Source organism: Martes martes (genome assembly GCF_963455335.1).
Source record: "Martes martes genome assembly, chromosome: 12".
Lineage (NCBI taxonomy): Eukaryota > Metazoa > Chordata > Mammalia > Carnivora > Mustelidae > Martes > Martes martes.
The window spans coordinates 95,737,246-95,764,983 of record NC_137900.1 but is presented as its reverse complement, the minus strand read 5'-3'; the positions used below and the strand labels follow the sequence as shown (position 1 = coordinate 95,764,983).

Here is a 27,738-nt window from a genome sequence, read left to right as displayed (position 1 = left end):
GGAGAAGTGCAGGCCCGGGGTGTAGGCTGGGGTGAGGGCACCATGCCCTGGGAGCCAGGAGACATGTGGCTGGGCCTCTGCCCCCCCAGCAAGGGAGCCAGGGCACATGGACGGGCCTCTGGTCCGCTCCGTTCTGAGGCTCTGGCTACTCCCTCCCGTGGGCTGGAGGAGAGTCCGGGGTCTCGGCTGGGGGTGGAGGGGCCAGGTGCCGCAAGGCTGTGACCTGAGGACGTGCCCCCTCACAGATGAGCGCCCCGCTGCTCCTGCAGGACGAGATGGCCCTCGCAGAGCGCTACGTAGCTGGCTTCCCGGACCTCCAGAGGAGGCTGCTGGCCCTCCTGGACTCCTGGTGCCAGCCCAGCTTTGACATCAGAGTCGTGGCCAGGTGAGCCCCGTGGGGGCACAGGGTGGGGCACGGGCGACAGGCCCTCGGGAAAGCCACGTGTGTGGCCCGCACGGGTCACAGCTCAGGCGGCCAGACAGAGACCTGCTTCTGGAACCCAGAGGCTGCACCTGGCTGGAGCCGGACGAGAGACCGTTAGGTCCCTTCAACGAACAGAAATAATCTTCCACGTCACGTGAACAATGTGTTACACACGGAAGTCACACTGTCCCTTCGCCTGATAGGTCTCATCTGTGACACACGTGGAGCCCGTGGGGGTTTCAGCTGTGCGTGTGTGTGAGGCGAGGCTGTCACCCGGGCGCGGGGCTGGGGGCGGCCGCGGGCTGAAGCGGCTCCCAGAGGACCGTGGAGGCTCCTCGGGCGCCGGCCTCGTGCGGGCCGCGGTGGCTTGATCCCGCGCCACGAGCCGCCCAGCCCTGGGACCACCGCCCTGAGATGCGGGCCCTGGGCGCTGGGGTGGACCTCCTGGACCCGGAAAGTCCTTTCGCTTCCCGAGTTTATTTCCTTTGCCCTAAAATAGCACGAAGCTCGCCTGTCTCACAGGGTTGTGGGACTCACCACAAGACGAAGCTGACACGGCGTGCGCGGCCCCCAGCCCAGCCCCCCTCGTGTGGCGTGTCATCGCCGTTACTATGAGTCTGGGAAGGGACATAGAGCAGGACCTGACTGGCTCAGTGGGTGTGGCACGAGGCTGTCGATCTTAGGGTCTTGGGTTCGAGCCCCATGCTGGGTGCGGAGGTTACTTACAGATAAAGTTTTGGTTTTTTTTTTTAAGATTTTATTTATTTATTTGACAGACAGAAATCACAGGCAGGCAGAGAGGCAGGCAGAGGGGGGCGGGAAGCAGGCTCCCTGCTGAGCAGAGAGCCCGATGCGGGGCTCGATCCCAGGACCCTGAGATCATGACCTGAGCCGAAGGCAGAGGCTTCACCCACTGAGCTATCCAGGCGCCCCCAGATAAAGTATGTTAAAAATTGAGAAGACAAGGGGTGCCTGGGAGGCTCAGTCATTAAGTGCCTTCAGCTCAGATCATGACCTCAGGGTCCTGGGATCGAGTCCCGAGTCAGGCTTCCTGCTGGGTGGGGAGCCTGCTTCTCCCTCCTCCGCCGCCGGCTGTGTGCTCATGCTCTCTCTCTCTGTCAAATAAATAAATAAGTCTTTTAAATGAGAAGACAAGGGTAGAGTGGAAGAAAATATTTGCAAAAGATGCAACAGCCTCCTTCCTAGTGGCCAAAATGGAAACGTCTGGCAAACCCAACGTTAGGAAGGATGTGCAGGACCTGGAACCCCTGTGCCGCACTGGGGACAGTGAGCGCACCATGGCCACTCGAGGAAGCCGGCCACAGCAAAACGTGTGCTCGGGCCACCACCTCAAATCCACCGTTGGAACGAAGCCAGGAGACGTGGGTGCGTTGTCTCTGAAGAGACTGGAATGCTCGCAGCAGTTTTATTCCTGGTCCCCAAGCACCAGACGGATCCCAAGGACTGTCCACAGCCCCACGGCCGAAGCACACACGTCACACACGTGACATGGAGGAATGTTGTGCGAGATGGTCCTGACCAAGCGCCCAGACCCCACGAAGCCATCTGCAGGAAGTTCAGGGCCTGGCACGTGGTCTCTGCTGGTCAGATGCGTGGCTGGGGGCAGGGCTGCGCACCCCGTGTTGAGCTGTGGGCGGTGGGTCCTCAGGTGCGAGGACGCCCAGGGTCCCTGCTCCTCACGATGGGTCAGTTACACCTCGATGACACTGGTTTGCGGAGAGTGCTTCTGGCAGAGAAACAAACATGCATTATCATCTGCTGGACAATGAAGACGACGTTTTGGGAGAATGAGCGAGGCAGTGACTGCAGGGGAGTCTGGGCACGTGGCAGGGGGTCAGACCGTGGTGCTCCGCGCTGGAAAGCTGAGCCTGCAGCCCCCAGGAGCACGTGGGGTCCGGCAGAGAGCCCGAGGAGGGCCCGGGAGCCGAGGCCCCACACTGCTTGGCCGTCAGCCAGACCCCGGGGACCGTGGGCCGTGGTGTGTGCAGGCATAGCTAGGACAGGGCTGAGGCTCAGTGCCAGTCAGGGGAGCTCAGAACACAGAACAGAGCTCTCGTCAGTAAAATGCACAACGACAAAGAGAAAAGCTCAGTAAAGTTTTGGAGGGTCAATTTGATGATGTCTTCCAAAAAGTGCAAAATGGATGAGCAACGAAGGGAGAAAAGTTGGAAGATTAGAGATCAAGAAGGGCCGACATGGGCTGCGGGCCCAGAAGGCGAGAGGAGAGGGCGGCGTTCGTGCCCGAGGGGCCTGGGTCCCGCGCAGCCAGCGTGCGGGGCGGCCGCAGCCGATGGGACCCCCGCTGCAGACTCAGGGCAGAGCAGGGACCACACGGGATTCTGGGAGCATCGTCGGCCCCATGCGAGGGGCGGGTTCAACCCCAGAGCCCGAGCTCAGCCAAACCGTCCAGCCGGCGTGAGGCAGAGCCCAGGCCTCCGCGGACCCCATTTCCAGCTCATCTGCGCACATGCGGGGGGCGGCCTGCTCACCTCCTCATGGGCTCGGGGTGAGGGTGGTCGGGTCCTGAGGCCTGGAGACCAAGGAGGCGATAAAACCAGACAAGCACTAACCCTAAAGAGAAGGGGTCTGGTCTGCGCTGGCCGTGTCTGCCACACGCGATGGCTTAAACACGGTGTGTCCTGACTTAGGTGGGAACGTGGCCACTGCTGGGGGCGGAGGGGCGGCGGTGGAGGGGTGATGGGGGGCGGGGGCGGAGGGGTGATGGGGGCCGGGGGCGGGGCGCCTTCTGTGGCGAGATGTCCGTGCGGAAGGCCTGACGCTGGAGAGCGAGAGCACACGTCCAGGCTCGCTACTTGGAAACCGAGGCAAATACCGGACGTGACGGAATGGACGTGCGAGTGGCGGGAGCGTGGCGGGCGGGACACGGTGACGGGCTGCTCTTTCCGCGGGGCTCAGAGAATGACCTGCGTGTCCGACCATGCGCGTGTGCGACGCCAGGCAGCAGCCGTGTCTCTCTCCGTGCAGGCAGCTCCCGCAGGTGACCCCGCTGCGGCCGGAGAGGCTGAGCCCCGGAGTGCTAAGTCGGCAGGTCCTGAGGCTGCTGGAGCGGCAGGGCCTGGACCCAGGTGAGCAGGGCCCCGTGCCCTGGGTGCCCCCGGGGGTGCCGGGGCTGACTGCCATCCACCGACGCCCCTTCCTGTCACCTGCCCACCGCCAGGGGCCCTGGGCACTGGGCAGCGGACAGAGGTCTGCCAGCCCTCTGCCACCTGCAGTGACCCCTGGGAGTAGGGGCGGAGGCTGGTCCCCTCTCCCTTCCCCTGCCCCTCCCCGCTCCTCTCATTTCATGTTTTTGTCCAGTGGTCACCCTTCTGATCTGCATCTCCCTGGTCATTAGTGACGCCTGGACCATTTCAGGTACCGGCTGGCCATCTGACTGTCTTTAGAAAATGTCTATTCAGTTTCTCTGCCCGCTTTTAAATTGGGCTATTTGGGTTTTTTGGTTTTTTTGGGTTTTTTTTGCTATTAGGTTGTGTGAGTTCCTTATGTATTTTGAATATCCACCCCTTATCAGAAACGTGGTTTGCCAGCATTTTCTCCCACTCCGTAGGTCACCATTTCATGTTGTCATGAATTCTTTGTCGTGCTGATCTGTCGTCTGAGGGAGTGCGGCCGGGGACCGGACGGCTGCTCCCTGCCCTCGGCTTCCGGTTCTCTCTGCCGTCCGCCTGCCCCCCCCCCAAGCTAAATGTCAGCCTTCTTTCTCCGAAAATACTCTCCACATTCCACGTTTATGTTATTTCTATTACTGCGCAGCTCAAGATATTTTCTAATTTCTACTATAAGTTTTTCTTACTTTTTTTTATTTTCTTAATTTCCAAGCCAAGTGACATTTTTCTTCTGGGTTTTCGTTCGTTTGTTTGCTTTTGTTTTTTTGTCTTGGTGTGAGCTCAGTCTCACCGTGATCAGAGATCATGCCTTGTACGATGTCAGTCCTTTGGGTTGAAATGTGTTATTAGGAAGAAATCTCCCCTCTTGTCTCTGAAAGCTCTCTCTTTTTTTCCCCCTTTGGCTGTTCTTAGGATAATCTCTTTGTCTTTGATGCTCTCGGCCTCCCCGAGAGGAGCCTAGGAGGCGAGCCTAGTTACAGATGCGTCCTCCTCGCCGGTATTCCCGGTATTCCCGGGGCTTTGTGAGTCCGGGGCTTGCTGTCTCCAGTAAGTCACGATCTCACACGTGGCTCCTCCTGCTTCCTTGCGCTGTTCTCTCGACCCTTATGTGGATGTGACCTCCTCCCCCACCCTCCAGTGTCCTCCTCGTCATCCCCTCAAGTGATGTCTCCTCTTTCCCACTTTGCCAAGCCTCTCCTCATCCGCGTCCCTCGGAGGACAGGACTCGCCCACCGCTTACCTTGCGATTGTTGTATCTTCCGCTCTGGAAGCTGCCCCGTGGCGTCCTCCAGATCTGCTGTCCCACTTCGTGCGCCTGTCTGATGCTTGCACGCGTTTCTGATTTTGTCTTTTCTTCGGCTGTCTTACCCACCGTTGTTCTGGGGTGTGTACCCACGTCCCGGCCCCGGCCCTGGTCAGCATCTGTTTCTCTGTGTCCCTCGGAGGCTCGTCATCACGCTTGTTTCTGTCATTCTGGAGAAATTACACGGGCTCTCTGGCCCTTGGATGAAGGTGCCCGCCTCCAGAGAGGAGGGCCGTCTTTGGGGCTTTTGCACAGAGAGAAGCACATCGCCAAGAGGCTTTGGTTTCTGATTAAACAGCCCACCTGGCTGCACCGGGGGGGTACATGGGGAGAGCAACAAAGTGTGTGGACGCCTGTGGGCTGCCGTGCTGGGCAGTCAGGGTCAGCGAGGGGGACCCCACCTCTGAAGCGTATGAGCCAGGTCTAGGAGGACCAGCCAGCCGGAGGGACCCCGGGGGCCCTGGGGAAGCGCGGTGGGAAGGAGCCGCCCTCAGCCACAGCATGAGACCTGGCGGGTGTTTCAGGTGCTCCAAGGAGGGTCCCAGCAACAAAGACCTCTGGGGGTGTCGGGGTCTGGGGAACTGGGAGGTCTGGAGTGTGGGGCACCTGTCCCAGCATCTGGAGAGCAAGAGCACTGTATTGACACAAAGGAGCGGCCCCCCCGGAGAGCCCCCCGGCACAGGGGCCTCCAAGGTCACCTGCGCGCCAGCCGTGGGTGCTGGGTGGGGGAGCCCTGCTGGCGTCCCCCCAGTGGGAACATGGGCGGTCACCCAATTCGGGCTGCCTGCCAGTGCAGCTCCCACGGGCTCTCCCCATGGAATCACTCACGGAGTCGGTGGTGGCCGCTGTGAGGCTGTCCCCATCTCCCTGGGGCTCTTCCCACCCAGGACTCAGGACTGAAAGGAGCAGCTCGGGGAAGTCAGGGCTGGTGGGCAGGTTGCGTGGAGGTCTGAGGATGCTCTGGGTGAGGCCGTCCATCCTCCCAGCACCTTCCTCCCAGCAGCCCTGCGGTGCCATTGTTGACCCCCAGGGTCCCCACCTGAGGGTCAGGTCATGGCTGTGGTGGGCCCAGGGCTTGGGGCCAGAGGAGTCTTTGAGGGTGCTGGGCCAGCCTTAGCCCGGCACCCCTCCGTTCAGGGTGTGTCCCTTTGAGGTCCACCCCACCCCACAGGTCTCGGCTGAGCGCGAGGCAGGAGCAGATCTGGTGTGCAGACACCCCTGCACCATGGGGACATCCCCCACCTGTATGCACAGTCTGGCGGGCTGTGGGACAAGAGGGGAGTGGCAGGTGCTTTCTGGGGTGCCTTGCTCAGGGTCCCCGCTCAGGAGTGCGGAGGACACCCACCCTCCTGGGTCTCCCGTTCCTCATGACTGTGCGCTGTCAGGCCCCGTCTGTGGCCTCCCGAGCTAGCCCCAGGTCCCCCCCACACCAACGTCAGACCCAGAAGGCAGGCTGGGGAGTGCTTGCCTCTCCACGCCGAGCTCCCCACCAGTTCCCCCCCAGGCCCGGGTCCCGGGTGGAGCCCGCCAGGGAGTCCTGGCACAGATGAGCCCTCTGCATGCTGTCTGGCTTGTATTTGGATTTTGTTACATTTTCGGGTGTTCGGCGTGTGCCGTGTGGCCGGCCTGCTTCCCCTGTGCCTTTCCTTTAAAGGTTTGCGTTCGGGTCTGGGCCGGTTGGCCAGGCCGCCTTTGAGGTCCATCCTTGGGGGGGTACTGCCTCCACGAAACTTTTGGACACAGTACCCACTGGCAGAGTGATGCTTGAAGAACGTCCGAGAGGCCGGCTTCTGTCTGCAGATCTGAGCCTGAGCGGGGCCCAGAGAGCACGTCGGCTACCCCGTGCCCCGGCCGGGCGGCTGCAGCTCCTGTTCCCTGCCTGCCCACCCGTCCGTCCCTCCCTTCCTCAGGCTCTGTCCCCCTCGCTCTGCAGTGTGGCCCCAGGTTCCCAAGCGGCCTTCTGGGGCCTGGAGCCCTCAGGTCCCGGGCAGAAAGGAGGGGGAGCAGTGCGCCAGAGTCACCGGCTGGCCAGCTGTGTGTGGACAGTGGCCCCACCATAAGGGCACTCCCTGTGCTGGAAGTGGGTGCTCGCGGGGCAGGCACTCCCGTGGAGGGTCCTTAGAAGACCAGGTCCCTGGCTGTCCTGTGGCCAGCATCCCATCTGCACTGCCAGGCTTCAATGACAGCCGGCCCCGGGAGCAGGGAGCCGCAGCCGGATGGCTGGACAGCGGGATGGGTGGACAGGGGGTGCCCTTCCTGGGAGCGAGGCCGACTCGTAGGCATCGGTGTGTCAGCACATGAGCGAGACGGCCTCTTCCTGGAGGACTCGCAGTCCCATAGAAGGGTGGGACGGAAATGCACCAGCCCAAGGGTCCTGCCTGGAGAGTGTGGAGTGGCGCCTGGAGAGACCGGGCTGCCCTCCCTTGTCCCCAGGGTGGAGGGAGGGGCTCCAGGAGACCCCGGAAGTGGTTGGAGGCTGGGAGTCCGGCCACCCGTGGCAGGGCGTAGGGTGCAGCCCCTGTCCTGCCCTGAGCTCTGTGGTCTTTCTGCAGCGCTGTGTCCCCACGCCGTCGCCCAGCAGCGCCTGGCTGCCCTGCGCCACCTGTGCCATGAGCATTTCGTGGAGGTGCGTGTGTCCTACTTAGAGCCCGCTCCAGGGCGAGGAGGAGGGGGCGTGCTCCGGGCGGGACAGTGTCTCCGGCTTCTAGGCTTGTCCCTCACTCTTGCAGGGCAGCTGGTCTCAGGAGAACTGGACTGAGCACGTGCAGGTGAGTCTGGAGGGCACTGGTGAGCTGGGTGAGGACCTGGCCCTGAGAGCGTGCGTGCACACGTGCGGACTGGGCGTGGGGTGCACACTTGACGTGTGTGTGCTGCGGCCCAGACAGCTTTCCCGTTGGCCCACGAGCTGGGTCAGGTCCCCCGGTGTCCCTGGTGGGTTGGGGAACAGATGGTATAGAGAAAGGGCTTCTCCCTTCCTGACGTAGGTTCCTGGACGAGGATCCAGACACGGAGCCTCAGGGCCGCCCACCCCACTCCGAAGCTCCGAGAGGCAGATCCTGACGGGTCAGCTTCGTGTGAGGGCCCCATCCGGGTGAGGCAGGGCCAGAGCGGCCAGGGGGCCTGGACCCTCCTTTAGCCCTCAGTGGACAGAGCCCCAGGCGGTGGAGGACATGAGGTTTGCTGGAGGCACCACAGTATTGCCCAAGGGAATATTCTAGACCACCTTTGAGCGCTCTCCTGGTCCAGGGCTCTGTGCCCCCTGAGCCCCAGCCCCGAGAAGGAGGCAGCTGCCCCTCGGGGTGCTGCGAGGGTATGGAGGAGGCTGGACTGCAAGGCCGCTCCTGGGCGTGGGGACTCCAGAGCCCACCAGGACGGCAGCCTGGATGGAACGGTCTAGTAGCTTCCGTCCTCAGGCATGAGCTGGAGGTGTGGCTCGTCGTGGACAGAGAGCTGTCCCCAGCCCTGGGTGAAGCCGCTCTGCAGGGCAGTGGGGGTGTGAGGGGTCCCGGGGGCAGCACGCATGGCGCCATGGGCCATTTGGTGGGCAGGGGGCCCTCCCCCCAACCCCCCAGGGATAGTCTGGCATCGGGCATCCAGCGGGGGGCAGCCCTGAGCCAGCCCTGGAGTGCTGGGTGTGTGGGGTGGGTGGTGAGTCACCGGAGAGGAACGTGGACCCCCGGGGAAGGCCCGGAAGGCTGGTCCCCCCTGGGTGCCAAGGCCGAGGCAGCCGGAAGGGCAGCGGACATCCTGAGGAATGCGGAGGTTTCCGCATATTGTCCGCGTGGGAACCCGCAGCCTTTGGGAAGCGGATGGCCTGAGGCTGCTGAGGCGACGGGCTCGTCTGGGAGGGGGCCCGGCCTATCAGCCAGCAGGGGCTCCTCAGAGCCGGAGATCAGGAGGGAGAGAGGCTCGGCCTCCGGGGAGGACGGGGTCAGTCCCCTCCCACCTGAGTTACAGCAGCCTCTGACCTTGTGGACCCAGGGACAAAGCCAGGACAGAAACCCTCCTTCGGGGCCCTGTGGTACAGGTGGCCCCTGGGTGTCCCGAGACTGAGCTGACACATGTGGGACACCCAGGGGCCGCCTGGGTCCCTCTGCGTCTGTGCTGGCCGCTGGTGTGGGACACACAGCCTGGTGAGGCCCCCACGTCATTGCTACTCCGAGAGCTGCTCGCCTGCCTCCACTCTCCGGACTGTGGATTCAGGAGTGTCCCACGGGCCCACCCTCCCCTGAGAATGTTGGCCAGCCCCGGGGCGGGGGCGAGGAGACCTGAGGGCAGCCCCAGGCTCAAGAGCAGGCCCCACCGCGCGAGGGTGGAGAGGAGCAGGGCCAGGCAGCGTTCTAGAAGGACAGGGCAGGTCCCAGGTCTGGGGGCAGGACTGTGTGGGACCAGGGCCTAGAGACGGACAGATGGGGCGAGGCCGTTGGGCTGGGCTGTGGACACAGGACGGCGAGTCTTCAACCCAGCCGTGCAGGGGCCCTCGCTCAACAGCGGGGTCGGCACAGAGCCACGGGCGTGGGCGCTTCTGCGGCCTTCCTTCAGGGCACAGCCCCCTGTTTGGGGACTTGTGAGGTCTGGCAGAGTGGGGGGGCCTGAGGGACTGTCCACTCCCCATCAGGGCAGAGCCAGGCTGCACAGCCCCTCCCGTGTGCCCCGCAGGCCCTGGTGGGACGGGACGACCGGCTGCAGGACGAGCTGCTGCGGTGGCTGGCCTCTGCCGACAACCAGGCTGTGGCCGCCCGGTGCGCCCTGGACCTCTCGCTGCCCGAGGCGCAGCTGCCAGCCTCGGTGGCCGCTGAGCTCCACCGGCTCAAACTCCAGGGGCGGTAAGCACCCCAGGCTTGGCAGGCCGGTGAGGGGAGCAGGCGCTTGGGCCCCCATCCCTTGGCAAGTGGCCCGTGAGGCCTGTATGTCAGCAGTTTGGGGAAGGACGCTGCCAGCCCCCCACATGCCCCCAGAGAGCCCCCCCCCCGCCTCTCCGAGGTCTGCCCTGGGCCCGCTGGGCCGGAAAGGGCTGGGCTGGGGGGACGGGTGCAGGGACCCGCAGCCGCGCTTCCTGCAGGGCTGCTGAAGCCCGTTCCGAGAGCCGGAGGGATGATTACTACCAGCTGCCCATCGCCAGCGGGGACGTCCATTTCCTGGCCTCCTGGGAGGACCTAGCCAGGCATGAGGAGGCGCTCCTACAGGTGGGTGGCTGGCTCTGGGGGCTCTGTCCACACCGTGAACCACGAGGCTCTCCATCCCAGCCCCCCAAGCGCCCCCGTAGAGCCGGGCACCCATACCAGACCATCTGGGAGACTCCGGGCCTAAAGCGCCAGCACTGGGCACCTGCCCATGGCCGTTTGGCACTGGACCCCCCTTGCGGCAGCTCCACACCTGTGCCATGGCTGGTCTGCACCTGAGACCAGGCCGCCCCAACAGACTGCCTCCCTTCGACTTCACCCTCAGTGGGGCCGTACCCTCAGCCCCAGCCCTGTGGCCCCCGGGTGGGCCTCACCTGCTCATCCCAGCTCTCTATAGCCCGGCCAGGTGCTCGCTGTGGACCTGGAGTGGCGACCCTCGTTTGGCACAGGGGGCCGGCCCCAGGCGTCCATCATGCAGCTGGCCGTGAAGGGCCGTGTGTTCCTGCTGGACCTGCCTGTGCTCTCACGGCCGGTGGGGGGGCAGGTGTCCCAGGCCTTCTCCAGGCTGGTCTCCCAGATGCTCTCGGATCCCTCCATCACTAAGCTGGGTGAGCGGAGCTCCTGCCACCCCGGGGGAGGATGCTGGTGCGAGGCCGGGGCCCCTTCCTTAGGTGCCCGTCGCACGGCCCGCCCTCCCCGCAGGTTACGGGATGTCAGGGGACCTTCGGAGCCTGGGTGCTTCCTGCCCTGCCCTCGCTCACGTGGAGAAGCGGCTGCAGGGCGGTCTAGATCTGCTGCGGGTGCACAGACAGGTCAGCGGGATGGGGGGCGGGGGCGGGGGCCCTTAGCACAGGCCCGTGTCTGTGGAGCGCTCGGGCCTTGGAGCATCTTGCGGTCGCCGAGGTCACCAGGGCCCTCCCAGGAGTGGGTGTCCCCACGTGTCCCCACACTTTCCCCAGAACCAGCCCGGCTTCGGGCCTCTCTGAGTTCTCAGCACATTTGGGGGACTGAGCTGTTAGCCCCAGAGCTGACCTGTGGGCAGGTCACCGCGGTTCTGAGTCCCTGCGCCCACCCGCCGGGGCATCCGTGCCCTTCCTTCTGTGCGCGGTGCCTGTGGAGGCTCAGAGCCTTCCCCAGGCAGGGTCCCCGTGTGCGACAGTGATGGCACAAGTGGGGGCCATCCCTCCTCCAGGGCAGGCCCCTCACCCCCTGAGAGGCTCTGTCTTGGCAGATGCGGGTGGCAGACAAGCCAGCTCTAGGCAGAGGTAAGGCCAGGGGGCTGCGGGGCCTCAGCCTCCTGGTGCAGCAGGTGCTGGGCAAGCCCCTGGACAAGGCGCAGCAGCTCTCTAACTGGGACCGGCGGCCGCTGAGCGAGGGGCAGCTGGTTTACGCAGGTGCGCACCCTCTCCCCTCCCGTACACGCCCCCTGCCCCACAGCCCCGCGCCCCACAGCTGGAGGCTGAGGCTGCCCCGTGCCCCCCCAGCCGCCGATGCCTACTGCCTGCTGGAGGTGTACCAGGCTCTATGCAGAGAACCTGCCCGGTTCTGCCTGTCTGAGGACCTGGCCAGGAGCCTGAGGCCAGCAAGCAGTGAGAGGTCAGAGGCCTGGGAGCCACCCAGCCTGCGGGAGGCCTCAGCCTCGGCTTGGCTGGTGAGTGACGCCCCTCAGGTGCCTTCTCTCAAGTTCTCAGGGAGACTCACTGTCCTTAGAATGAGGTCCTTACAAGGGAGGAGGCCTGGGGTGGGGGTGGTCAGCGGCTTCCAAGAGGGCCTGGGTCCCTCCACCCGGAGAGAAGCAGGGCCCCAGGCCAGTGTCCTGCAGGAGGAGGAGAAGTCCCCAGCCCTCTCCTGACGCCAGGCCCGAGCTGCTCCCGCCGAGGCCCAGGGCAGTATCTGGCATGCACCCCGAGCCCCTTGCCCCGCTGTGCCGTGCACAGGCCCCCCACCCTCCAGACCCGTGCGAAAGCCCTGCTGGGGCCCCGGGGGCAGTGGTCGTGCATCATTGTGTTAGTCTGTCCTGCTCTCTCCTACACTGAGCACAGCGGCTCCCGATTCTTCTCAGGGTCGGCCCTCAGAGCTCTCACCCCCATCAAGACCAGGGAGGGGGCCAGGGGCCCGCGGGCTGCCGAGCCAAGCCGCATGGCAGGAGCCTGTAGCTGAGAAGCAGGACGCCGCCCCCGAGATCCCTGTGAGGGCCTTCCGTGCCGTGTGCGACAGCATGCTCCATGGGCTGGCCCGGAGCCTGCGCTGCCTGGGCGCCGACGTGCTGACGCTGGGCACCGGCGAGGACCACCGCAGGGCTGCGGAGGTGAGTGGGGCCTCGTGCCCACCCACCTGGGGTTCCGGGCCCTTCTGTCTCCCCGTCCTTTGGGAGCAGTGGCCGTGTCTGAAGTTTTTGGGGCGGAGGATGGGGCTCCCCTGGGTCCAGGGGCAGAGATGTCTGTGGCTGCCCGGCCCTAGGGTCTGCCAGCGGGAACCCTCTCCGCTCCTTTGGGCAGGCCCCCACCGTCCACCCCTTGTCGTGTGGCCCCTGGAGACACCGCACAAAGGGGTCTGTGCTCGCAGCCGCGGTGGGGTCCTGCTTGGGGGGACACCAGCCCCCGGGGCCACGGAGAGAACCTGGGTGGGGGGTCTCAGAGTGCTGGGGTTGGGATGTGGCGTGTGGGGGCAAAGCCACACACGGGTCCCCCAGCCACTCTGAGGACGTTTTCTCGGCCACGGTTGCGGTTCTGCCCGCGCTGGCGCGCGATCTGGAAGGCTGGCCTCGCTCATTCGCCGCCACCTCTCGGGGCTCACGGTCATTGTAGTGTGTGTTCGTGCTTCGTTCCGTTGTGGGGCCCCGTAGCGCTCTGTTCACAGTGGACCGTGTCAGGGTCCCCGCCCTCCCCGCGCGAGGGACAGTCACCTGGGCTGCCTCCAGCGACGCTGCTGCGCGCGACACACGGGGCTGCCGCGTCATGGTTATCGTTCCTGTGTGGTTTCTTTTATGCGTTTGCAAACATGCTTCTGACAGAGGGTCCCCCAGCTCAGCAGACGGCGGGCTGCTGCGCCGAGACCACAGAGCCGTGGGCCTGGTCTGCCACCAGGGTCCTGCGACAAAGGGGGCCGTGGCTCTCGCCCGACCACACAGGGCCCAGGTGCCCTGATGCCGCCAGCCCATGTGGGCGGGCACTTCCTGCCGCCCACCCCCCACTGATGAAGAGGCCAAAGCCAGGAGAGTAGCGGGAACCTGCCCTGTGCTGGCCACCGCCACCCCCCGCCGCCCGGTGCTGAGGCTGCAGGAGGGAGGGCCAGAGCTGGGAGAGAACAGGCCCCGCCCGGCCAGCCACGGACACTCAGGACAGGATGCCGGCTCTCCCCCAGCTCTGGCCCCTCACGGGCTGTCTCTCCCACGGGCCTGGTCCTGGCGTCTGAGGGAGGAGGTGGTTGTGCCGAGCTTAGCCTCTGGCACAGAACACCTGCTTCCAACCCCGGCTGAGTTGAGCCTGCGGGGGGCTGAGACCAAGGCGGCCAGCCTGGCTTCTCGGGGACTCCACGCCAGGCCTTTTGGGTCACGGAATTCCGGAGCCGGGGGGCAGGGGAGGTGCCCTCCCGCTGGCCCCCGAGAGTTCACGGGGCTTCCAGCGGACCAGGGGCAGGGTTCGGCTTCCCTGCTCCTTACCCTGCTGTGTTGCCCGTGACTTTCTACATCGCATGACAAATGGGATTTAAAGACATAATTTACTAACCAACTGACCTTAAAATAGGTTATTTTAAATGACTCGGGTGGGCCCAGCGTGGTCACGTGAGCCTTTTGAGGAGAAGCAGGAGGCAGGAGTCGGGTCAGACCTGGGAAGGTGCCGGTGCCCGAGGCCCCGTGTCAGGCAGGGGGCTGGATCCTGCCGGCCCCTCGGGAGCCCAGACTGGGTTCTTCCCCGGAGTGCGGAGTGCGGCTGCCAGCAGCCGGATTTTGGCATGAGCCCTCAGCAGGGAGCCGGCGGGGCCAGCGGGACCAGCCTGCCGCAGGGCGGCGCCGAGGATTAGCAGCGGGATCGAGTAGTGGCTGCGGGCTCGGGGGGCTGGGGTCTCCCCAAGAGACGTCTGGCCAGCCTTGGGGGACTGCGAGTGGAAGGCGCTGAGGTGTGAGACGGGCAGGGTCTGGAACGTGCAGCGAACCCACGCGGGACTAAAAACGCAAGGACCTCCCCGTTCCTAGGGGCCCAGGAGGCGGTACCAATGGGTGGTCATACTTGGTGCCACACACCGGGGAGGTGTGAGCCAGACCTGGGCCGTGGGCCGGTGTCAGCCATAGCTTCCAAAATCCCTTTAACTTGGTGCAAGTAGGCCTTTTGATCCAAGCTTTTAAGGAATTCTGGTTTTCAGTACATGTCTCCAGAGTGGGAGACTTCAGGCGCTCGTCAGCGGGTGTAGACGCTCTGGGCGGTGGAGCAGGGCTGTGTCCTCTCGCAGCCGGGCCCTCGGGCACCTTCTGGAGAGAGCACTGCTGCCGGTGGGAGCTGCTGGAACCCTTCCGCTGTCTGGTGTCCTCCTTTATGGATCTTTCCAAATCATGTGTTTCCCCATCAAACCTCCTGGGTCGATGAACCCTGTGTTTTGTACAAAAGTAGGTTGTCGAGGGCACGTGGGTGGCTCCACCGGATCTGTGTCTGGCTTGGCACCGAGCGCGGAACCTGCCTGGGGTTCTCTCTCTCCCTCTGCCCCCGCCCCATGTGCACACAGCTCGGTCTCCACAAAAAGAGAGAAAAGCAGGTTGTACGGAAGAGTGTGCCACGTGCTATGCCGTTCGTCTCACGCGTGCTGGTACACTGACAAGCACGTTCTGGAAAAGAAAGGGCGCTCTGCCACTGAGGCCCAGGGACGCGGGGGGTGTGCTCCCTGCAGGGAGGTGGGCACTGAGGGGGCACGGTGGCACTGTGTCCCTCGCTCGCCGGGCAGGCTGCCCACAACGGAGGAGGTCTCCACACCCGGTGCCTCGAGTGGGAGAGGACAGGGGTCAGCCGGGGGAAGGTCTCGTCAGGCGATGCGGGAAGTCTCAGTCTGGTGCTCGGCGAGAGATGCCGAAACCGAGTGCTTGATTCCAGAAGCGTGGTCTGTTGGGGGCTGGGCCTGGCCACACAGAGGACAGAGAATCAGTTTACGGAAGGCTAGCGGGGACTTGCTGGTCTCCCCCAAGCCTGAGCCCGCAGTCCCTCCCTGGAAGCCAGAATGCACAGAGGAAGTCTGTGTCCGTAGCGATCCCACGGCTTGTGACCTGCCCCGACACGCAGTGGACTTCAGGTGCACCTGGCCAGGTCCCCACTTACACCCCCGACGGCTGTTGCTTCCTGGGGTGACCCTCACTGACCCGCGGGGGCCGGAAGTGGCTCCCGAGGACGGTCTTGAGGGTGCGGTCTCTGCGTGGGGTCTGGGACCTCTGGCTTGGTGCTCGAGACCAATGAGGCGGGAAAGCACTGTGTCCCATGGGAGCGGGGGCCCCAGTAGTCTGGGGCCCGCCCGTGGATGCCCGTGGCCGAGTGCCTGTAGAAGGAGAGATTCGGGTGAACGTGCGTCTGCCACCTCCGGACATTTTCGTCCAAGTGACGAGGATGTGGGCTCAGCGGCCGCTCTGACTGCGCCGGGCAAAGTGGCAGAGGAAGGAATGGGTGTGGGCGCCACGTTTCCCGCTCACGGTCGCATAGGGACTGAGAGCTTCCGTCTCTGCCCCAAGAGCGAGCCCCGGGCCGTCCCGCTGCGGGGAGCTGAATGACGGCACGAGTCCCCTTCGCCACGGGGGCCCGCCCGCCCGCCCGCCCGTCTCGGGCATCTTTTGCCACGTTCACCAGCTGCCGGGCCTCCAGTTCCGTGTGGAGCTTCGTGAGGAACTCGCTGAGCCCGATGCGGTCCTTGGCCCGGCCTGCCCGAGAGGCGGGACCCTGGCCCGAGGCGGTGGCTCCCGCGCGCGGGGTGTTCCTCTGGGAGTCAGCGTCTGGGTGCCTGCGGGGGTGCCTGTGTGCCCAGCGCCGGGACGGGCCTCTGGCGCCCTGTGTCCGCGGCTGTCCCCGGAGATGGCGCTCCCTGTCGCGCGGCCGTGTAGGGGCAGAGCGGGAGGGCAGCACCGCCCCGGGGGGCTCCTCGTGCCCCTGCCTCTCACCCGCACACTGATTGTGCCCCGTGAGTGTGACTCCACGCTGAGTCCTCCTGGGGACCCTCAACACGTCTCCCCGAGTCTTGTCTGGGGCCTCTGGCTTTCCTCTTCATCTTGGCCGCCGACAGGGTGAGCCTGTGGCCTGTCCTATAGGAGCGGCCGGGGCGTGGGCCTTCGCTCCGAGCCCCGTTGACCATGACCCCCGGGGGGAGAAGGCGGCGTGCTCACAATACCCTGTCTTCCACCCACGAGCGTGCGTCTCCGTCCTCTCCCGTGGCCTTCAGACACGGGTCGCGACCCTCTCTACGAGCGCCTGTGCCTCGTTGGTCAGAGCTGCCCCAGGAACTTGGCCTAAGGGCTGGTCTCCCACCCAGAAACCTAACGAAAGTGTCCTCAGTCCTGCCAAGCGGCTGCCAGCTCCTCGGGGACGCGCCACCCACAGACAGCGACGCTTTTCTTCCTTTCCAAACCTTTCAGTTTCTGGGTCTTCCCTGTTCCCATCATGTTCACTCAGACGTTGGCTCCAAGACAGTGGCGCCCAGGACCAGAAGGGGGGCCGTCCTCACCCTGCTTCCTTGGGCCGAAGTAGGGTGACAGCTGCAGACCCAGGCCAGCCAAGGATGCCTTCCCGCCGCCGGTCCCCACAGCCACTCAGATAACCACAGAGGCCTGTCCCCTTTCCTGTGACACTGTGACCGCCGGCATTCTCCATTCCGGCCTGACCTTGCACGTCCAGGTTGAACCCATCTCGGCCCGACCTGTGACCCTTTTCCGACACCCCTGGCTGTGGTTTCAATTTCTTTTTTTTTTTTTTTAAAGATTTTATTTATTTATTGGACAGACAGAGATCACAAGCAGGCAGAGAGGCAGGCGGAGAGAGGAGGAAGCAGGCTCCCCGCCGAGCAGAGAGCCCGATGCGGGGCTCGATCCCAGGACCCTGAGGTCATGACCTGAGCCGAAGGCAGAGGCTTCACCCACTGAAGGCGCCCCTGGGTTCAAGTTCTTCTTTGGGACGTGTGGATGGCTCCTGAGCGGTGTCTGACGTCGAACTGTCCTTTCTCATCGCCACCTGCTTTTCTGGCTTCATCCTAAACAAGTGGAGGAGCTTTTCCTCCTGCAACTTCGGGTAATGCCGGAACCATCTTCTCCTCAGATGCTGCCTGACGTCCTGCAAGGCTCCCTGGCCTGATGTTGGAGGGGAGGGAGGGACTAGTGAGAATTCTTTTTCATTTACTAAAAGTACAGGATTAGTTAGTTGTCCGTATCTTCTTGAGTCTCTCTGGCAATTTCCGCCTTTTTCTGGAGCGCGTCCGTCCCGCCGCACGTCCCAGATGCGCACGGATGGTGCTGCTCCTCGTGGGGGCCCCGCCGCGTCCGCAGCCGCGTCCGCGCTCGCTCCGGTGCGCGCTTGTGCCGCCTCTTCCGTGGCCGGCAGGGTGGTCAGCCCGGGACGCGCTTCCACGTGACCGGGGTCTGGTCCGTGTCCTGTTGGTCTGTGTCTTCTGTCTCGCCGACGTCTGTGCTCATTGTCATCGTCGCCTTCCTTCCGCTTTCCCGGGGTTATTTCCCAGCGGAGTACTTACCTCCTTCATTTTTAGCCTTTTACTTTTACGATGTAAACATTCAAGATCATAAATATTTTCTTGCAATGCTGTTTTCCCTGCATTCTGTCAGTTTTGATGTGTAGAACTTCTATTAGTTTGTGCTTCTAATGATCGTTGAGCGCCCGTGATAATTACTTCTTTAGCGCGTAGAGGACTGGCTTCCAATGTCAGAGAGCTTAGAGTTTTGGAGCTTTTAGGGACTCTTTTAAAGATGGGTTTCTAGCCTAACTATGGGGTGGTCAAGGGGCAGAATCTGTATACCCCCGCTCAGGTATTTGTGGGAACTTGCTTTGTAGCCGAGCAGATGACCCTGTAATGGTCCGTGTGGGCTTTAAGAGGAGACAGATTCTCTTATGCTCATTTCCGTCTCTCTCTCTCACAGACATACACTCTCTCTCTCAACAGATCAAGCTTAATTAACGTGTTTCTCAAATCATCTGTATCTTGTTTGATTATTTTTCTGCTTAATTCTCTGTGCCGAAGTTCCCTAGGGTGGTGGGTTCCTCTTGCGGTTGTGTCAGAATTTGCTTTATATGTTTTTTAAATGTGTTATTACGTGCGTATGCATATATTTTTTAGAATTATTGTATCTTCCTGTTGAGTGAAGTATTTTATAATTATGAGGTAAACCTCTTTGACTCTAATAATGCTTTTTGCTATGCCGTCTGTTCTAACCAACGTGGGTCTCGTTTCTCTAGCATTCTTCCGTTCGTGTTTGTATAACATTCCTCACCTTTTTACTTTGAATCTTCCTTTATGCTTCTATGTTAGATGCATTTCTTATAAACTGCTTCTAGCTGAATGTAAGAAAACGTCTAGTCTGACAGCATTTGCTTTTCAAATTATTAGTTTAGTCTGTTTACCCTCAGCGTAGCTGCTGACGTACTCTGGGTCCAGTTGGACTAACCCTGACATGTGCTCTCTGCTGGTTTTACATCTTCTGTTATATTTTCCCTTTGTTTCTTACCGTTCTTCTAGTTTGTTTATCCTTTTTATGTTTCCTCTCTATTAACTTGAAAGTTGTATTTCCATTCTTTTAGAGATTGTCCTAGAAATCTTACCGTTATCTGAAGTTAAAGTTAGGGCAGGGAGCTCAGAACAAGTCAGTTTTCTTGTTCCTTCCCAACTTACTTACTAGCATTTTCTAGTGTTTTAACACAATGTTGTTTTTCTTAATTCTACAAATTAGACGTTATCATGTTTGTTTTACGTAGTGGATGGTTTTTGGAGTTTATGATGTTAGATGTGCGTATGCGCGGGAGACCCTGCTCTAAGGAGAAACAGCTCTTTCTTGCTGAAAGAACGGCTTTTGCTACGTCCTTTCATTGGGGCTGTTTTCCCCTGAAAAATCTGTCTTTTCTCTTACGAAAGAGAACGTTGCTGGGTTTGTAATTGCAGTGTGACAGAACTCCGAAAATAATACGTTGTTTCCCGGCGTCCATCGTCACTGCCGGGACGCCTGTCGCCGGCCCTTGGTCGTTTCTGTGTGACTAGTCGTGTTTTCTCGCGACCATCGCTCGTTTGGTTCCTTCCTCACCTTGACTTCAGCTCCGTGTGTTTACTTTGGTTTTCATTCATCCCATAGATGTGTGTTTGTTATCACTACAAAGTAACCACTTTATTGCTTCTTTTCTTACTTTTAGTAGTAAAAGATGCAAAACGTATCCTTTCAGCCATGTTCCAGCGCAGTTTAGTAACATTCCGGGCACTCACAGTGCTGTGTGCCCACTATCCGGCTCCGAACATTTTTCATCACCCGAAACAAAGGCTTCGTCCCCATTAAACCATCCCTCTCGACCTGCCTCCGGCACCCACCGTCCCACTTTCTCGCTCTATGCATCTGGCCTCTGCAGTGCCTCGTGTGCACGGAATCGCTCGTTGTTTGCCTTTTTGTGTCTGGACGCTTGCGCTCCGCGCGATGTCGTCAGAGTTCATCTACGCTGTGGCGTGTGTCAGAATTTCCTTAATTTTTAAAGCTGAATGAATTCCAGGGTGTGTGTGTGTGTGTGTGTGTGCGCGCGCGCGTGTTTGGGCCGGAGTTTCGCCCATTCGTCTGGTGATGAACACGCGGAACACCGGGTTCCTTCCACCTGTCGGCTGTCGTGAGCAATGCCCTGTCCGCCTCGGTACACATGCATCTGTCCGAGGTTCTGCTCTCGGTTCTTGTGGGTAAACGCCTACAAGTGCAATCACCAGATCATATGGTAATTCTATGTTCAACTCTTTGAGAAACTGCCACTGTTTTCCAAAGTAAATACACCATTTGATTACAACTGGCAGTGCACGAGGGCTCCATTTCTCTGTATCCTTACCAATACTTCTTTTCTTTTTTTTTTTTTTGAAGATTTTATTTATTTATTTGACAGAGAGACACAGCAAGAGAGGGAACACAAGCGGGGGGGTGGGGAGTGGGCAGCAGAGGGAGAAGCAGGCTTCCCGCCGAGCAGGGAGCCCGATGCGGGGCTCGATCCCGGGACCCTGGGATCATGACCTGAGCCAAAGGCAGACGCTGCCTAATGACTGAGCCACCCAGGCGCCCCCCAACACTTATTCTCCTTAAAAAAAGAAAAGCCATCCTGGCGGGTGTGACTATGTATCTCACTGTGGTTTGGTTTGCATGTCTCTAATGATGAGTGACGTTGAACGTCCTCTCGTGTGCTTGTTGGCCATGCGTATGTCTTCTTCAGAGAAACGTCTGCTTAAGCCCCTTGCCAACATTTCACTGGGTTATTTGCTTTTTTGTTGTTGGGTTGTAGGAGTTCTTTATGTATTCTGGATATTAATCCCTGAACAGATACATGATTTGCAAATACTCTCACTCACTCTGTGGGCTGTCTTCTCACTGTTTTGGTGGTGCTCTCTGAGGTACAAGAGTTCTTTATTTCCATGAAGCCCAACTTTTCTATTTTTAGTTTTGTTGTCTGTGTTTTGGGTGCCATGTCCCAGAAATCATTGCCATACCCAACACTGACATTTCCCCACCACGTTTTCTTTTAAGATTTTTGTAGTTCGGCTCTTACAGTTTTGAGTGGCCTCTCGCATTCTCCGGAGGTAACCGGTGGTTGTTTAGAAATGAGCCGAACGCATCGATGGAGCCTTGTTGGGCGTTTCCGTGCGCGGCTGCTGTCGCCACATCCCAGCTCCTTTGCCCCTGCAGCCTGTGACAGCTGTCATTGCATCCCGAGTCCCTTTGCTAGGACACTTGTGGGCTCTGATAACTTCTTTGTTTTCTGACACGACGAGACATTCCAGCTTCGTTGGGTGCATTTTCTGCCTCAGACCCGGAATCGGCTGTTTCTCAAAAAAGTGCTGACCCCTCCTCCCTACATGGAAACCAGTCTGGGCACAGGCTGCTCCTGGCTCTAGGGTGGGTTCTTACCTCTAGGCCCATACGGTCGCCGGACTGATGAAGTACTTCTCAGTCTACACGTGTAAGAAATTCACACGGAAGCTTCCATTCGGGCCTGAAGCCCATTTCCTTAGTTTGAACTCGCACCCCCTCTCCCAGCCGAACCCCACCCAGCACCGGCATAACGCGTCCATTTTTGTCACAGCTCCCACGTGCACGCTTCTGAGGGACGCCGCCAGCACGGCCACCAGGAGTGCCGCCGCAGGGTTTGCATCCTCGGTCTGTGGTGGGCACCTGGACACGCACAGACGCCGCGCTGGGCTTTCACGTCCCTCAGAATCCTCCTCTCCGTGCCGCTCATTGTTTCATCTTTGGATCTTTAGAGATGGCTTTTTAAATTGTAATTTTGTTTGCAATGATGCAAAATGTCTGTAGGATTCTAAGACCAAATCTCTCCAACAAGGCAATGCCCCACGACTCAGGCTGTGGGACCTGCTGTTTGCTCGGGTCCCAGACAGGGGCAGCCCTGGGGGAGGGGCGGGAGGCGCCTGGGGAAGACGGGGCAGGGGGGCAGAAGCAGCCCTAGTGGCCGGCACCAGTGCGCCCCTCACCTGTCCATCTGCCTCCCGCACAGGTCGCCAGGCAGGAGGGAAGGATCGTCTTGACGTCAGGGCTGCCGTACCACAAGGTGAGGGCCCCGAGGACGGCTCCCATCTGAGCCTCCTCTTTCCAAGGGAGCCTCAGCCCGGCCCTTGGGCCACCCCCACTTGGGGTCTTACATGGGGCAGATGGTAGTGGGGGCTGACCTGACCCTGCGGTCCCACCCTGGGTGGGCTAAGGGGAGGCTCTTGGCCCCTGCGCTGGGGGAGGGGAGGTGCCGGGCCTGCAGCCCAACTGCCCCACTCGCCCGCAGCTCCGGGCCCAGGTCGGGGCTGGGCGCTGCCTGGCGGTGGACTGCTCCCTCAAGGCGCGGCAGCAGGCAAAGGCCGTGCTCAAGCATTTCAACGTGCGCGTCACCCCTGCTGACATCTTCAGCCGCTGCCAGGTGAGTCCTGTGCACCCCGGGCCTGCCTTGGGCTGCTGTGTGAGCCCGGGGCTGTCGGGGAGCCGCTTCCGCGACGGGCGGGACCCAGCACGTCTCTGGCCGGCAGCCGGAGACCACGTGCTTTGGGGTTTGTGTTCCTGCCAGCCGCAGCCACCAGGACCCCACGTTTCCTCCTCTTCCTCCCACCCCCACTGAGGCCAGGAGGTAGCAGATGCTGGGGCGGGCACGGCCAAGGGGACAGCTCATGTGGGACACCAGGCACTTCCTCCCCGTACAGGGCTGGGCTCTCACCGGGCTTCTAGGTGAAGGGAAAGGAGCCTGTGGAAGTTGCATCTGGGCGGGGGGGGCATGTTCGGAGGGCAGTGTCCACGGCCACAGATGGCCACTGGGTCTGTCTCAACATCTGGAAAGTTCTGGGTGAAGAAATCGCCAGGTCTGGGCAGCCGTATCCAGGGTTAAGTTCAGGGTCTGGGGCCTGGGTACCATCTGCTGATTGGGCCAGGGAGGGGGCACCTGGGAGCTCTGCACTCTTCTAGCCACCCCCATGCCGTCCGGCTGAGCGGGAGGTGATGATGCACGCTGGGGCCTCCATAGGCTACAGCCAGCAGAGGGCCTTGGGGTCAGTCCTAGCTCCCGTGGCTCCTGGTGCAGAGTGATGGCTAGTCCCAGGATATTTTGGGGCGGGAGCCACGACAGAACGCCGTCCTCCCCAAGCCTCGTGGCTCGGTGGACGTCGGGCCTCCCGTCCATGGTGCAGGAGAGGGACGGCCTCCAGCGAGGCCCGTGGCACCTGAACCCACGGGACTGAGTCAGGAGATCCGCAGCCCCTGCGGTGTCTGTGTGCCCCCCAGGACAGGCATGCAGCGGAGTGGGAGGGAGGGGAGAGGGCCTGGACCCCCAGAGCCAGGCCTCAGGAGCAGTCTGTGCAGATCCCCCGGCCCCCAGCCCGCCCGCACGGACAGCGGCTGACCCAGTGGCGGGAAGTGCGCCCTGGGGGCTTTTCCTTCAGTGAGCTCTGGGAGGACAGGAACCTTGTCTGCTGCCTCTCTTTGTCTGTGCTCAAGCCGACAAGTGTTGTAAAGACCCCAGGACGTCCGGGATGCCTGGGAGGCATTTTAATGAGCTTTTCAGAGCCTCTGCTGCTAAGTGTTCTTGAGAAAACAGGAAGTTGGGTAGTTGGGAGGAAACCCCCACCGGCGCCCCGGGAAGCCTCGTGCTGGGGAGCAGCCTGACCTCCTTCAGGCCTGTGAGGGCAGCAGGCCACCACCCTCCTGCACAGGGAAGAGCGTCCCCGGCCTCGTGGCCCCGTCTGTCCTGTGCGTGCTCTGCCTCGTGGCCCCGCAGTCGGCAGCCCGCAGGCCGAGGTCCCCCCTGCCCTGTCAGCCAGGAGGCTTGAGAACGCCTGGGGGGCTGCCTGCCGTCGGCTCAAAGGCCAGGGCACAGAGCTGCACCACCCTGATGGGGGACCAGCCGGCGCCCAGGCCAGAGAGGCGGCACTCAGCCACCCCAGGACAGAGAGAGCCTTGGGGGGGCGGGGCACACGGAGGTGCTGGGGTCTGTTCTGGCTGTCGCAGGTGGGACACATTCGGGGGGCTCTGACGATCGGGTAGGGAGGTGGGAGACCTGGCAGCACCCGCTGGGTCTAGAGCACCTGCTGGCGCCAGAGCAGAGGAGCGTGACCAGATTCAGAATGCGGCGTGAGGCTGTGCTGGGCTCCGAGCTTGTAGGCCCTGCCCCTAGCCAGTGGGTCTGGGCTCCCTGGGATCTGGTCTGGAGGCAGATGCACCGGGCTGGGGAGGGGCATGGGGAAGGGGAAGGCTCAGCCCCCAGCTCCCTGCTCCTCTGGGGGCTCTGCCCAGCAGTGTCCCCACGAGGCCAGCCGGTTAGGACGGAGACAGGGACCGCAACTTGGGACCATGCAGCTACGCTGGCCCAGGTGCAGAAGGCAGCTTCCCTAGTACCGAAAGGCGCACAGGGCTGGAGGGGTGCGGTGGGGTCCCAGGCAGAGACCTGTGTGTGTGGCCACAGGCAGGGGCTGGCCACCGCGTGGGCAGCCAGCAGGGGCACAGGTAGGAGGCTGTGTGTTGGCACCTGCTGGGCTCTGTCAAGAAAGGGCCCGGGAATGCCTGGGTGGCTCAGTGGGTTAGGCCTCTGCCTTCGGCTCGGGTCATGATCTCAGGGTCCTGGGGTCGAGCCCCGCATCGGGCTCTCTGCTCAGCGGGGAGCCTGCTTCCTCTTCTCTCTCTGCCTGCCTCTCTGCCTATTTGCGATCTCTGTCTGTCAGATAAATAAATAAAATCTTAAAAAAAAAAAAAAGAAAGAAAGAAAGAAAGAAAAAGAAAGGGCCCTGGGAACCTTCCGGTCCTGGGGTGGCCCATGGCCTCCATCTGAGCTCAGCTCTACAAGAAAGTGCTCTGGCTGTGCCCCAGGGCAGGATCCTCCCTGGGCCTGTGAGTGTGCATAAGGACCCGAAAGGCCAGCATTACTGGGCCCGGTGGGCAGAGAAGGGGTCTCTGAGAAGCCAGAGTTTCTAAATTTGGACCCAGCCGTAGTCACCAGGGAGGCGACTGGGAAGGGTAGGAGGGCTGAGCTCACTCGGGGTCGGTGAGCTGGTAGAATTAGTGCCTGTTCTCAGGCCAGACACCCAGGTGTGCGTGCCAGTGCTGTGTGAGCCCCAGGTCCGGGCAGGCGTCCGGCCACATCCCTCCCACGTGCCCCCAGAGCCCCTCTACCGTGGCATTCCCAGCTGAACCCGAGGAACTCGCCCTGAGCAACAACCAGGAACGGCTGGCCTCCCCGACTCCCAGCCCCGTGTTGGGGTGGAGGGGATGCCATTCTCGGGGACGGGCAGGGTGGACCAGTAGCAAACCCCAAGAGGCACAGAAGAGGTGCCCCACGGACACTCCACGGTGATAGCCTGAAGCTCAACACAGTGACGAGCCTGGCTCTGCGGGCTCCATGTTGTTCCGTGGGGTTCCGTGGGGCTCTGTGTCATTCCGTGGGGCTCCATGGGGCTCTATGTTGTTCCGTGGGGCTCCGTGTCATTCTGTGGGGTTCTGTGGGGCTCTGCGTGCTTCTTTGGGGCTCCGTGGGGCTCCGTGTCGTTCTGTGAGGCTCTGTGTCATTCCATGGGGTTCTGGATGTTTCTGTGGGGCTCCATTTCATTCCGTGTCATCCTGTGGGGCTCCACGGGGCTCTGTGTTACTCCGCAGGGTTTCATGGGGGCTCCGTGTCATCCTGTGGCGTTCCATGGGGCTCCGTGGGGCTATTGGCTTGCAGGCCCATCTAGGCGTCTGAAGGTGCTGTGCACTGACCAGCAGAGAGCACCACATTCAGGACTGACCCCGGGAGGGCCTCTGTGCAGTGCTTGGCCTTCAGGGCCCTGTCCCATGCTCCGGTGGGCCTGAGCCCCAGCTGGTGGCTCAGAGCCTCTGCCGCCCCTGGCCCCGGCTGCAGCGGGCGGCCTCCCCGGAGACCTGCCTCTGCCAGGCTGACTTTCCGCTATCCCTCCCTTCTTCGTGCTATTTTAGTGCCGTTCCCAGAGGGAAAACCCACTTGACACACAGAGCATTCCCAGAGCACGCCCGGCCACTCCGTGGGCTGGTGCATGGGGGTACGAGGCTAGACGTGCAGAGGGAGAAGGCCCAGGCCAAGGTTGGCCAGGTGTCTGGCCAGGGGTCTGTGGCCACGCCTCACCCTAGCACCCCTGACCCCAGGCTGCGTGGACGTTCCACGCGGCATGTGCCCTGGGCCCCACGGTCTGCCTTCTGGGGCGTCCGCCCGTGAGGACAGAACGTGCCAGGGCCAGAGCCAGGTGGTGGAGGCCCAAAGTGGACAGGGAGATCGCCCACCTGCCCACACCAGGGATTTGATGGGTCTCACATGGGGGCAGGATCGTGACCCCTGAAGCTGGCGACCTGGGCCCGGGATTGTCCATCAGGAACATCCGCCAAAAGGACATTCCCAGTGCTGTCCACCATGGGAAAATATTTTATCAAAGAAATATGAGTTTAAAAAAAAAAAAAGCCTAAGTACGAACCCCTGACATGGCATAATGTCTATTTTTACTGTCCCTCTGGTCCCCCTCCGCTGTGGTGGGGAGCAGGCTGTGGCCCCGTGTGGAAGTGGGGGAGGGTTCTGGGAGCCAGTGACGTTGGCCTCCAGGAGTGGGCACCCGGGGGGGAGGCCTCTGCGGACAGTGACCCTGCCTTAGGGAGCTCTAGGGCGGTGCTGCCCACAGGATCCCCGGGAAGGAGACAGGCCAGAGAGGGGCCCACAGCTAGGGGAGGCCGCACCTTGGGCTGCAGCCTCACGGGCACCCAGGAGGCAAGAGGGCTGGGCAGGGACCCTGGGACAGAGGTGGACAGCAGCCCAGACTGACCCATGACAGGGGAGGGAGGCAAGCAGAGGGCTCCCAGGGCCTGGGGCGGGGGGGTGAGCAGGACTCCAGGGCGGCCACCCCCCAGCACCCACGCCTGGAACCCAGGGCCAGCCGCGGCACCTGTGCCTGGGCCTGTCCCTGGGCCTGCAGACCCTCCCTCTGTCCCGATGACCAACTCCAGACCAGGGACCAACAGGAAGAGAGGCAATGGCCACTGACCCCGCCCCTCCCCAGCCTTTGTGTTCCGTGGCCCCCAGCCCCGTTCCCACGCTCGGTGCCCTCAGGGTCACACAGGCACAAAGGCTGGGGAGGGGTGGCCACCACCTTCCACGGGGAGAGACCCCGGCCCGGCGGCTCTGAGGCCGCAGGAGGAACGGCCGCGGGGACTCTGGAGGAGGGCGGGTCGGACCAGCTGGCGTCGGGTCGCCGCGCTGCCGTGAGACTCGAGGACGGTGGGGTCCACCGGCAGGTTTTGGCTGGGACTGAGGCCAGCCCCAGACTCCAGAGTTAGCCAGGATGATGTTCCGCAAGCCAGCGCGGTTCCCAGGGGAGGCCGCCTCCCGGCTCTCCCCACAGCTGGTGGGGCCACCCCTCCGGCTCCCTCCCCTCCAGAGAAGCCGTGGGTCTCAGCCAGAGCCCCAGCCTCTGTTCCCACCACATGGCCCTGGGGTGTTGAGGACTTGGACCCCATTAGTGCCCTCGGTCTGACCCCGGCCACTTCAGAAAGGTCCTGGGCCTGCCTGACAGCCACACCTGCACCGCCGACCCCGAGGCACGGCCGCCAGTCCGTCTGGCAGCCGGCGTCACGCGACACCGTCACCCGCAGGGGCGCCTGGGTCATGTGTCCTCACCAGGCCCTCTGCCCCCTGCCCACCCCTCGCTGGGCCGTGTTGTCCCCTGGAGTGGCCTGGGCTGAGAGGAGGTCTCAGGGCTGGTCCCGTGCCTGTGGCCTTGAGACCTGCTGCGGCTGCTCCGGGCAGGCGCCTGGGGAGGCTGGTACGAGAGTCCCCAGCCTGGCCTCTGGCAGGTGCCCAGCCCAGCACCTAGCTCCTTTCTCCTGCTCCGTCTGCCCGTGTGGCGGGCGCCCCAGGACCCAGCCGACAGTGATTCTGTGGTCCTGATGGCCCTTCCCCCCGGCGGTGTGGGGTCCCCTCTGGACAGGGCTTCTCCGGCTGCACCCCCGAGTGTTGACACATGTCCTGTCCGTGCTCAGAAGGGGTGGACAGGCTTAAAGTT

General features: G+C 62.2%; 1 protein-coding gene across 1 annotated transcript in view; it reads left to right on the top strand.

Annotated features, from left to right (window-relative positions):
* Positions 1-27,738, top strand: part of EXD3 (exonuclease 3'-5' domain containing 3) — a 74,922-nt gene that overhangs the window by 35,465 nt on the left and 11,719 nt on the right. The window contains exons 8-21 of the mRNA XM_080819255.1: positions 246-385; positions 3,431-3,531; positions 3,764-3,820; positions 7,429-7,502; positions 7,606-7,644; positions 9,536-9,702; positions 9,939-10,062; positions 10,397-10,607; positions 10,702-10,811; positions 11,231-11,393; positions 11,484-11,650; positions 12,062-12,307; positions 21,711-21,764; positions 21,990-22,121. Coding sequence (XP_080675381.1) covers positions 246-385; positions 3,431-3,531; positions 3,764-3,820; positions 7,429-7,502; positions 7,606-7,644; positions 9,536-9,702; positions 9,939-10,062; positions 10,397-10,607; positions 10,702-10,811; positions 11,231-11,393; positions 11,484-11,650; positions 12,062-12,307; positions 21,711-21,764; positions 21,990-22,121 — 1,785 coding nt within the window. The remainder of the gene's footprint in view (positions 1-245; positions 386-3,430; positions 3,532-3,763; positions 3,821-7,428; positions 7,503-7,605; positions 7,645-9,535; positions 9,703-9,938; positions 10,063-10,396; positions 10,608-10,701; positions 10,812-11,230; positions 11,394-11,483; positions 11,651-12,061; positions 12,308-21,710; positions 21,765-21,989; positions 22,122-27,738) is intronic.